The sequence below is a fragment of the Typopeltis vanoorti genome, chromosome 3 (genome assembly GCF_054136105.1).
Source record: "Typopeltis vanoorti isolate ZY-2024b chromosome 3, IOZ_Tvanoo_1.0, whole genome shotgun sequence".
Taxonomy (NCBI): Eukaryota; Metazoa; Arthropoda; class Arachnida; order Uropygi; family Thelyphonidae; genus Typopeltis; species Typopeltis vanoorti.
In genome coordinates, this window is record NC_143551.1 from 77956262 (window position 1) to 77969091 (window position 12830).

The following is a 12830-nucleotide window of genomic DNA, read 5'->3' on the forward strand; positions in this document are numbered from 1 at the left end:
ATCTGCTCTGATTAAACAACCTTCGTTACTATACTCAAACCACATCTGAGACATCAGCTTGGTAATTTGCTATCCCTCATCTCCTTGCAGTACACTGAATAACAATACAATGAAATACAATAACACCCTAACTATCTTTATATGTAGGACACCTGAAAAAAATAGAGATCAAATTCAGTTATCTCAAGCTCCCAAATAGGACTGTAGTTCTGAAATCCTCTTTCCACCCACCTGATTAAGTAGTGTTAAGGCTTGTTAGCTAATTGTTGAATTTTTGCTAATGAATATATGAATTAATTCTGAATATATCCATAATTTCACAAGACCTTCAGCTTTAGTGACCAACTTTCTAATGTCTGCTTTCTCACACACACTAAATCCAAAATTATGATTGATTCACTAATGATTAATTGGTGAATTGGTCCAAGCTTGAATATACATCTGGTAACTGCCTTATATTATCATCATCATCAAATTCCTGACATTTACCTTCAAGGGGTGTACAGGATATGATAGTACTACGTGAAAAATTTACATCATTACTAACTTCCTATCTACAGTTTTCCTCCAAATCAGTCTGTTACTTGTCAAGACTCCAACATTATTAGATCTTATATTTCTATCGTCTAAGGCACTTTGTACCATATCAATCCACCTATATCTTGGTCTTCCTCTGGGTCGTTTTCCTGCCAACCTGGCAGGGAACGCTTGTTTTGCTAATCTTTCCTCGCCCATTCTAAGTGACCATACCACCTGAGATTAGATCTGCTAACACATTCCTGGATGCTGACAATGTCAAGTTCTTTCCTAATATCCTCATTTTTAATATGATATTGCCATTGATGCCATCTGTTCACACCTCTAATCTTTCTCAGAACTCTCATATCTGCAGTCTCTAGTCTTTGGTCAAGTGTCTTACTTCTGACCCAGCTCTCAGATCCATAAGTTAAAACTGGTTTGAACACTGTCTTGTATACAGTTAATTTAGTGTTCCGACTAATTTCTCTCTTATTCCACACGAATTTATTCAGTTGAATTCCTACGATACCAGCTTTGTTGATTCTGTTGTCTATTTCCATATTTAATTTACCATCTGCCTTATATTTAATTTTATTTAATTAGATCTGTTTTAGTTTATTTATTATTATTTTTTTTGGTTCTTTGAGGAGTCAAATCAGCAGTTGTTAAATGGAAAGAAGGTATTGATAAACCAGAATAGCTTTCCACTCAAGATATTTCTCTGTCAAGCGAGTATTTGAAATATTCTGGTAAATACTACCAGAATATTCCAAATATACTAATTGTTGTAAATTTTACCATGTTTTGTGTTATTTAAATCTGAAATTCGTCGCATTTCGGCATATATAATCACTGTATGTTAATCAGTGTTATACTACAGTAGTATGTAGTATAACACTGATTAACATATAATAGTATGTTCTTAGAAAACTAAGTATTTTTTAAAATCCAAATATACATAGCAGTATATGCCCTTCCATCAATAAAATAAATAGTAGTAGAAACTTGATGTAATTGATTTTAGTACTTTCACAAATTAAGAATAACTGCAATTATAAAATTTCATTTCTCAGATGGTCTCTCTCTATGTGACTACAATATTGTGGATGGAAACAAGCTTCATTTGTTCATCAGGAAAGCTGATGAAGTTTGTCAGCAGCCAACAGAATTATGGGATCAGTTGCAAAAACTTTTATCAAAGCATTTCACTCCCACAGATGCTAAAAAGGTCTTGGAAGAATTCAAAAAGGTGAGTTTGTATGGATTCTCTATATCTTCATCAATATATATGTATATGTGGAGCCTCCATAGCTCAGTCAGTATAGACGAAGCCCTTTGTTCAGAAAGACCTAGGTTCGATTCCTGTCCATGTAAGGAACCTTTATCTGGTCCTATATGGAGTTGGAGGGTTTTTTGTCTTGATAACTAACTTGGGTTTTTCATCCCTCAAAATAGGCAAACTAGTCCTGTGAACACACACACATATATATATATATATATATATACATATACACATATATAGCTACAGTCATAAATATACTTACGGAAACCACATTGCTCGTAATCATCTCCTTGGTTTGTAGCGTATGTTTCCCCACCATCCAACAAGGCTAGGAAGGGCAATATATATATATACACACAAATTTTTTAATGACTAGAACTGAGGTTTAAATATAAAAACTTTAATTTCACTACTAGTTTCATCTAAAACTAGACTTCAAGTGTGAGATAAACATATAAATACCAGTAACCAATCTAAAGGAATTGTTTTTTAAAAACACAGAGTAACGTATCTAACACTAAAACTCTGGCCTTTATTCTCTTTAGTGTTAGATACATTACGCTGTGTTTTAAAAAACCAATTCCTTTAGATTGGTCACTGGTATTTATATGTTTATCTCACACATGATGAAGTCTAATTTCAGACGAAACTAGTAGTGTAATAAAAGTTTTTATTTAAACCTCTGTTCTGGTCATTAAAAAATATGTAAATATGATATATATATATTTTTTTATAAAGAATTGAATGACTAGAACCGAGATTTAAGTAAGAAGGTTATAATATAAAAAAACGACTAGTTTCGGCTTGTAACAGCCTTCATCAGGTGACATTATAAAGAAAAGAAAAAACACTAAACACTAAAGGTGAAAAGACTATGAACAACATAGAGAGTCTCTATACATAATTAGCATGAAAACGTTGTAGTTGTATTTAAAGCTGTTCTTTCGTTTGTTGCATTGTGTGTGTGTGTGTGTGTGTGTGTGTGTATCGGTGAAGACTGTGAGAGGTAAAAAAAAATCAAAACGATACTAAAAATTTGAATAAACCCATAGTTAATAAGTAGATATTTGTAGTTCTTGCAGTTAACATCGATTCCAACTTTCTTTGTACATTCAGTAAAATTATTGGTAAATTTGTTTTCTTGCTAGCAATTAGCAAATGGATTTATTCAGTTATGATTACAGTGAAATGAAAAGGATAGGATGTTTCTTTGTTTCATTCAAGCATTTATTGGGATGAAATTAATATCGAATTTTAGTATCTTTGAATGGTGAACATTAAAGTAGGTATCAGGATTATGTTCAAAGACGTTTCTGTTGATATATTAGGACAATTAGCTGATTTAAATGAATCTGTAGTGATGGGGAGATGATTGAATAACTGGTATGTTGACTAATATGGAAAAAAAAAAGTGAAAGTGCTATTACAAATGTATACAATCCGTGTTGTATTAGAAATTATATTAAAGAGAAATTTGAATATATTGCATACAAAATCATTAGCAATTGAAAAATTTTAAAGAAAGTCATTTATGTTGGTTATAGATGAAAATATTGTGTAGTGTTGTTGAGATTGTATTTGGTCATTCAAACATGTAATTAAAATGAATATATATTGATCTTTAATTGACCATTGATTTATAAACATCTAATGCCAACAAGTTTCGCCAATGGGGCTGTTCGGCTTCTTTAGGGCTTATAACGGTAAGAGAAAAGTAAAAGTGGCTAATACAGAGAAAATGGAGTAATACCATCATATAAATTGAAAATTAAAACAGAACACGTAACATTACACTCTTGGAGTGTGTTGTGTTAGTCACTATTGTGAGAGCATGCTTAGTTTTGAGCGAAATTAAATTCTGGCAGACTGAGAGATCTTATTAAGGTTTTCCATATGTCAGCTATTATCATTCCCTGGTTTCTGTTAAGATTTTCTCCAAAACGGAGGACTACTGTAGCATCCTTAAAATTTCTACAACGGAAGTCTTCTTCTATATAAGGCATGGAGCTGCTGTCCCAATCAATGGTATGGTTTGTTATCTTGAAATGATGGACTAGACCTGAATTGTCTATTCTGTTGTTATTACCATCTCCTATATGTTCTTTTTTTTCGAATTTCGGGGCTTTTCACTGTCTGTCCTATATAGTTTAGACCACATGCACATGGGATGTTGTACATTCCAGCGTGTTTGAAAAAAGCATTAATATCTTTTGGCGATCTTAAAATGTGATGGACATTCTTGACCGGTTTGAACGTAACTCTGATGTTGAAAGGCTTAAAAAGCTTTGCGATCTTTTTCAACACTGTACCTGCATAAGGAATAACTATGGATGATCTGTATTGAGTGTGGTAAATTGTTGTTGTGGGGATTACTATGAAGAATCTTATTGATTTAATTCCTTGGAAAGCCATTTTTTATTAATGTCTCTGATATACGAGTAAGTTCATCATAGAGTTCTTTTTCTTCTGAGGTGATGTTCGTGACTCTATTTTTGTTGAGAATATGTATTATTAAACCGGTCAAGGATGTCCATCACGTTTTAAGATCGCCAAAAGACATTAATGCTTTTTTCAAACACTCTGGAGTGTACAACATCCCATGTGCTTGTGATCTAAACTATATAGGACAGACGTCGAGAAGCCTTGAAATCCGAAAAAAAAGAACATATAGGAGATGGTAATAACAAAAAAAAAGACAATTCAGGTCTAGCCCATCATTTTGCGATTATAAACCATGCCATTGATTGAGACAGCATCTCCATGCCTAATATAGAAGAAGACTTCCGTTGTAGAAATTTCAAGAAAGCCATAGTAGTCCTCCGTTCTGGAGAAAATCTTAACAGAAACCAGGGAATGATAATAGCTGAAATATGGAAAACCTTATGATTGCTCAGTCTGCGAGAATTTAATTTTGCTCAAAACTACAGAGCGTGCTCTCACAGCAGTGACTAACACAGACACACTCCATGCGTGTAATGTTACACGTTCTGTTTTAATTTTTAATTTATACTATGCTGTTGCTCCATTTTCTCTTTACTAGCCACTTTGAGTTTTCTCTTACCATTATAAACCCTGAAGAAGCCAAATAGCCCCGTTGGTGAAACTTGTTGGCATTAGATGTTTATAAATCAATATATATTCCATTTTAATTAAATGTGTAGTGTTTCTGAATTCCTCATATAAACTTATGAGGAATTTATATCATTTTATACAGAAATACAGTTCATTATAGAAGTTCCCAAACTTTTTACACCTTATGCCCCTTTAAATTATGCAATAAATTTCATCTGTCCTCCTCACATTCCAGAAAAAAGTGCAAATAAACAGGTTTGCTGTGAGTATACATATATCTTTTTAATATAAAGCTAAGGATAAACATTCACATCTGAAGTTTAGTGTGCAAAGCATTGGCTTATTGTATTTTTCATTGTCTCTGAATTCAAATAAAAAAAAAATACACCTGAAGAATTTATAATAATGGATATTATTCTATAAAACTGTCCCTATACTTTGAATTCTATGCTGCTGTAAAGGTCAAGTTTCGCTCCTGGAGACTCAAGCCCTGCATCTCTATGTGCTCTAGTAACAATCTGGAGCATACTCACACCTGCACTTTGGGTTTGTTTGCTGTTGTGAATGGATATCTATGAATGCCTACATGGACAATGATTTTTCATTGTCCAGTAAGATACTTGCTATCCTACTTATTGGAGACATTAAGTAGCATTAAAAGATTATTTGACTTAGCTCATTTGATGCTGTTAATGAGCTGTAAGTTTATAGCACATTAACAGTATTGAACATTATCACAATCCCAACTTTAGTGAGTGGGAGTGTCATAAAACAAAGTTAAGATTTGCTTAGCTCATAATTATACTAGAGCAGGTAAGGCTAAACACAAATTTAGATTGGTTCAAAATGGTCAACATTTCTTTGGGCTTTTTTTTTTTTTTTTGCAATAAAAGCTTGAAAAAGAATAGATAGTCTGTACATCTTTGCTGATCTCTCATTTGATCTTTTTTTGGAATTATTTATCGTTTTCTTAATAATCGTACTATTCCTTTTAAATCCGTTCTCTCTATATTGATCATTCCATTCTGATCTTTTAAAATCCATTTGTTTATTAATTTCAATTGATATTCTTCATGATTTTTTTTTTTTTTTTTCAATATTGATTAAATTTTTCCTAATGTTTTCATTTCATACATATATGCTAATATTAGTCATATTACTGATTTATACATTGTTACTTTTGTTTCTAAACAGCAGAGTAGGAAACAATTGTCACACAAAAGGACAAAGCTAATAATAATGGTAAGTACCTGCTGGAATAGTCATTACTAATACCATGTTCCAACATAAAGATGTGCATAAGTTCACATAAAAGGAGAAAATACTTATTTACTATGTATTACTGGTAGCAATATCTTCACTGATCCAGAATACATAGTATACAGGAGATTTGAAATAAGAAGTTGTCACCGTTTAGTTTGGAGTAGGATAAAAATGCATATCATAATGAAAAAATTACATATGAAAGCTTTAAAATGATAAAGTGTAGACTCATAATGAAATTCTATAATGTCCTGTTGGAAAAAAGTTGGTTCAAATCCAGTCTACAAAAAACCTGAAGGATTTTCTTCAATATGTGAGTTAGCCAATCTCATATTGAGATGGCAGGATGTGGGATGATATACTTGAGATTCCTGTTTTTTTTTCCTTCCTAAAAGCTCAAATTTTTCACCTCACAAAATAAGTTGACTGGTCAGAAGAACACAGGAGATGTCATCTGCTGGCCTTGTTGCCTTAATTACTTTGCTATAATTCCAAAATCATGAAGCATTTATGTGACCTCAAGAGGTGTACGGGATACTATGATCTTCTTCTTCTACAGCTTCTCCCACTTAAGTGGGGTCACTGTTTGCTATGAGTCTCCTCCACACCTTCCTGTCTTGGGCTGTCACCACATCCAAGTTCTTCATCTTCAAGTCCTCTTCTACCAGCTCCCTCCATCTCTTCTTTGGCCGCCCACGCTTCCGCCTTCCTTGCACATCCATCTGCATGACCCTTCTTCCCACACATTCGTCCTCCCTCCTCATCACATGACCAAACCATCTCAACCTTGCCTCCTGTATTTTCGCTCCTAAGTTCGTAACTTTCACTGTTCCCCTGACATAGTCATTTCTCCGATGATCCTTTCTGGTCACACCACACATCCACCTAAGCATTCTCATCTCTGCTACTTCCATCCTGCTGATGTTATTTTTCCTCAGGGCCACAGTTTCTATAGCATATTTCATAGCTGGCCTCACTACTGTCCTATAAATTTTGCCTTTCAGATTGATCGGCACCCTCTTATTGCATAACACTCCAGCCATCTCCCTCCAGTTCCTCCAACCTGCTTGTATCCTGCATCCCACTTCCTTCTCAGCTCCTCCATCTTCTCCTACTGTTGAACCTAAGTATCTAAAGTCTCTCACCTTCCTGATGACATTTCCTTCCAGCTCCAGATCTGTCTCCTGGCCACTGCCCACTGCGCAACACATATACTCTGTCTTACTTCTGCTCAGTCTCATACCTCTCTCTTCCAGTACTTTTCTCCATCTTTCCAGTTTAGTTTCTTCTTCTTCTCTTGAATCTACACACAGCAAAATGTCATCCGCATACAACATTGTCCAAGGTGCATCTTCTCTCACCTCCTCTGTTACCACCTCCATCACAATATTAAACAGAAACGGACTTAATGCTGACCCTTGATGCAAGCCAACTGTTACTTGAAAACTTTCTGTCTGTCCCAAACAGGTCCGAACACTTGTCTTCACATTTCTGTACATTTCCCGCACCAACCTGACATATTTCTCCGGCACCTTCTCCCTCAGACACCTCCAGACTTCTTGCCTTGGCACTCTATCGTATGCTTTCTCCAGATCAATAAATATCAGATGTAGCTCCCTTTGTTTCTCTCGATATTTTTCCATCATCTGTCATAACCCAAAGATAGCATCTGTTGTTGATCTACCAGGCATGAAGCCAAATTGTTCCTTTGCAATCTCCACCTCCTCCCTCAATCTACCATCAAGAACCCTTTCTAGGATCTTCATTGTGTGGGACATCAACTTTATTCCTCTGTTATTTTTACAGTCTTATGCATCCCCTTTACCCTTGTAGATGGGAACAAGAGTACTCTCCCTCCATTCCTCGGGTATATTTTCCTGTTGGCAAACTTTCATGAACAGGTCCCACAGCAGGTCAATTCCCTCTCCCCCCCCCCAGTGCCTTCCATGCCTCCATTGGAATTCTGTCGGGGCCCACTGCTTTTCCATTCCTCATCCTCTTCATGGCCTTCGTCACTTCCATTCTACTGATGTTCTGCACCACCCCCTCAGAAGGCTGCCCATCTCCTCTGTGAGTCCTTGCATTTTCCTCATTCAAAAGTCCCTCAAAGTATATTTTCCATCTGTTTCTTATGTCCACATCCCTCCATAATACTCTTCCTTCAGCATCTTTGATCTGCCTCACATGTAAGATGTCCTTAGCTGCTTTATTTCTACATTTTGCTAGTTGGTAAATTTTTCTCTGTCCTTCCTTTGTTTCTAATTGATCATACAGATCTTGATATGCCATGGCCTTTGCCTGTGCCACAACTCTCTTGGCTTCTTGCTTTCTCTCTTTGTACACCTCTCTGTCCTCTTCCACTTTTGACTCATCCCACTTCTGCTTTGCCTTCCTCTTAGCTGTCACTGCCACTTGTACATCATTATTCCACCACCACCAACCCTCCTTCTGCTCTCTAATCTTTCCAGATGTCTCACCAAGCACCTCGATTGCACAGCTCAGGATTACTTTTGAATTATGTTTCCACCAATCTTGTACACTTTCCAGTCCATCCGAAATCCTCTCTAACACTCTCTCCCTAAAACGATTCCTCACACTCTCCTCTTTTAAGCAAAACCACTTAATTGTCTTCATCCCATGGCAACCAGAAGTTCTTATCTTCGATCTTATTTTAAAGTATGAGCACAGCAGTCGGTGTTGTTGTGCTACTTGATCTGTTGGAATTACTTTACAGTTTGTCACAACCTTAAGATGTTTTCTTCTAGTCAAAATGTAGTTAATTTGTGAGCTGTTGTTACCACTTCTAAATGTTATCAAATGTTCTTCCCTCTTGAAGAAAAACGAGTTCACAATTGCCAGATCAAATGCTACTGCAAAGTCCACAACCCTCTCTCCTTCCTGGGTCATCATTCCCACTCCGTGGCCACCATGCAGCCTTTCACAGTCTCTATTCTGTCTTCCTATGTGCCCGTTCAAGTCTCCTCTGACAATCACCATCTCATTTTCTTCCAATTCCCTCATTTCTTCATCTAACACGTTCCAGAACTCATCTTTTTCCCCTGCTGTACAACCAACTTGCGGGGCATATACACATAATACGACCACCCGCTCTTCTCCAAGACCCAATTTCATTCGCATGATCCTGTCGTTCCTTCTACCCACATCCAGTACTTCACCCTTCATTCTGCCACACACCACAATTCCTACAACATTTCTTCCCTCGTTATTCGCTCCAGAGTAGAACAATTTATATCCATCTCCCAGTTCCTTTGCCTTTCCACCTTGTCTCCTGCACACATAAAATGTCCAACTTCCTCTTCCTCATCATGTCTGCCACCTCTCTTCCCCTTCCAGTCATGCTTCCAACATTCAGTGTTCCCACTCGCAACATCCTCTCCACCTGCTGGGCTCGCTTCTTTAACCACACCCGCCCTTGATGCGGTAGCCCTCGTCCACTTCTCACAGCTGTAGGGCGATGTGGCTGCGCGTCGCTTAAGGGGTACACCCTAGCCCTTATATCATTTTCTCTTCGACTCATAATCATAGTATCCCGTACTATCATAGTACGGGATACTATGATAGTACTACGTAATTAAGTTTACATTATCAACTTCTTTAGATATCTTTCCTCCAAATTAGTCTTATTTGTCAAGACTTCAGCATTAATGAATCATATATTTTGGTCTTTTAATGCATTTCTAACTGTGAATCCACATATATTTTGGAGTTCTTTTCCTACCATCCTAGTATCAAAAACACCTGCTTTGCAAACTTTTCCTCTCTCATTCTGTTTGGGACCATAACATCTTCAATTAGCTCTGTTCATGCATAATTGAGTACTAAATGAATAATCATTATTGGCAACTTCCAATATATGAATATAGTAGCATACAAAATTCTTGATAAGAATGAAGGAGAATTTATTGAGAAAGGTGTAAGAACAACTTTTTCAAACAATATGTGAAAGAAGGAACTTGAGGTCAGAGTGTTAGTGTTATAGAAAGTGTTAAGGATGTGACTGTCACCACTAGTTGGTGCTAGTGATCATGCTATACTGACATAATCAGTGCATAAACCTTTAATCTATCAATAAATCATTTACAGCTTTCAACACATACCTACTACATATATATAACATGCATATAGCAACACTCAATGTTTGAAATGCCCCCCCTTTTGCCTTCACTGCATACCTGAAGTATGTGAGGCCACATATCAATGGTGGCTGACAGAAACGCTGCTACTACTCACTCCTTCAGGCTGGTGATGCTGGGGTGTCATTTATTGTAGGCTACTCTCTCTCTCTCTCTCTTTCAAGCTCTGACCACAGTTTGAAGTCCAACGAATTCAGATTGAGACTTCCAGACAGCCAATCTGATATGTGTGGTTGTGCACATTCACCTCCAACCACTGTTATGTGGTCCAGGTTCCAGCATGGTATCTTGTTACACTTTGGCAAACGTTTTGACCCCTTTCTCACAGAAATGCAACTTGGATACCCCCCTGATATGTCTCCCCCCCAGTAAACCATCACTGACGTGGGGTGATGACCTCTCTGAATTTTGCATGCTATGGTGCATGTTGTGTGACCAACCTGAGCATATACTGATTGATAAATGACTCTTCAATGGTGCAAATCTTTTCATCAGTTAAGAGGATATCTATGAGGTCATCAGTTAGTACATGTGACATCATTCTTTGCAAAACATTAATATCTCTCTCTGTTCTTACAGGTTTATGGTGGAGGTGTGCCTTCACAAGCTCTCACAAGCTGTTATTTCCTAATGCAGTATGGTTGACCTGCTCTTTGGCAGTCAGATACATTTTCTGTATCATTATAAGGAGTAATAGTCCTATACACAAACATCCTACTGATCCCAAGTATTTTTAACATGTTGAAAATAACAGGTGGCTGCATTCCAACCTTGTGAAGGGCTATTATAGCTACACAGTTTTCATAATCTCTCCACTACATGTTAAACCATACAGCTAGACACCTCTCTCTACTGATAAACATGTGAATGTCAGCTGCACACAGTACCATAACCCAGCTCACACAATTCTGTGGGCAATTCGGAGTGTGTGGGTGGGTGGGCGGTGGGGGAGGGAGTTGTAACAGTATTTATGGCAAGACTGTAAATTGACACTGAGGAGAATATTACATTCAGTCCTGTGGTATGGGAAAGATATCAGATGCACAGTTTTATGACTACTTTGGATGAAGAATTAGAGGGGGGGGGGTTCAAGAGTTGTTGCATAATCTGGATAAGAATTTGGCAATGGAGACAGAAGTGATATCAGGATGTATGCTAAAGGAATGATGGAAGTTTATTCACTTGGCTATGCTACCAATTATATTTTTGGTTTAATCCTTTATCCAAGTGTAAGCAAACAAAGTTTGCACCTGAAGTATTTTCAGGACTTGGTTAACTCGTGGTAAAGGTGGAATAAGTTCTGATCACTTGCCTTAGTATCTCCCATAATGCACATCTCCTTGCAGACATGTATAATGCTATGCATTAAGGAAAGGGCCACTACCCAGACCAGTTTCGACCTTTATTGAAGTCTCATCAGTGGGAGCCAGACCCAGAGGTGGTGATACTAAGGTGGAAGTAATCCAGAAGTCATATCACCATATATCAGTTTCCAAAAGGTGTAGACACCTTATTATTAAAATTCTCTGATTAGAGATAGTTAATGGAATTTTTTTTTACTTGGCTATGCTACCAATTATATATTTGGTTTAATCCTTTATCCAAGTGTAAGCAAACAAAATTTGCGCCTGAAGTATATTTAAGGTGCGGTATGATAAACTGTGTGTATAACAGTGGACCTCCCACGATGAGTCTTTGACTCCATGGAGGTTTTTATAATAATGATAATAATAATAAAGTATTTTCAGGACTGGGGCAACTGGTATATGGTGATATGACTTCTGCATTACTTCCACCTTAGTATCACAACCTCTGGGTCTGGCTCCCACTGATGAGACATCAATAAAGGTCAAAACCAGTCTGGGTAGTGGACCTTCCCTTAATGCATAGCATTATACATGTCTGCAAGGAGATGTGCTTTGCATTATGTGAGATACTAAGGCAAGTGATCAGAACTTATTCCACCTTTACCACAAGTTGCCCCAGTCCTGAAAATACTTCAGGCATGAACTTTGTTTGCTTACACTTGGATAAAGGATTAAACCAAATATATAACTGGTATGTTAATGGAATATTCAGCCTGACTTACTAGTCCCTTGACCTGGTTGTATAATTTGAGTCTCAACTCAGAAAAGATTCTGCAGAAATGGTGAAAAAGAAATGTTCTGTTATACAAGGGTGGGTGCAAAAACTGATGTTTATAACTGCTGACCTATCAGTGTCTGGAGTGGTAGTGAAGACCAGGGAAGTTTAAGTTGCATACAGAAATGACTTGAGAGACAAGCTATATTTTGCAAGGAATAGCACTGGTTTACTAAAGGGAAGCCATGTCTGAGCAATTTGCTTATTTTATAATGTTACATCTGAATTGCATAAAAGGAATGGATACACTATGTGATACTGTTGGATTTTACCAATACATTTGTTATACCACACAAAGTTTCTGCATAAACTGGAGAACATGATTGGAAAATTTTGATTTGGATTAGCAGGTGGCTAATGGGTAGATATTAGAAAATAGTATATAGGGATGGGAATTT

The 12830-nt window shown here is 36.9% G+C and overlaps 1 protein-coding gene across 1 annotated transcript in view; it reads left to right on the plus strand.

Moving 5' to 3' along the window:
* LOC150108300 (ubiquitin-like protein 4A) overlaps positions 1–12830 on the plus strand; it is a 66599-nt gene that overhangs the window by 39238 nt on the left and 14531 nt on the right. Inside the window, exon 3 of the mRNA XM_090390686.1 lies at positions 1593–1768. Within this exon, the coding sequence (XP_090246812.1) occupies positions 1593–1768 (176 nt within the window). The remainder of the gene's footprint in view (positions 1–1592; positions 1769–12830) is intronic.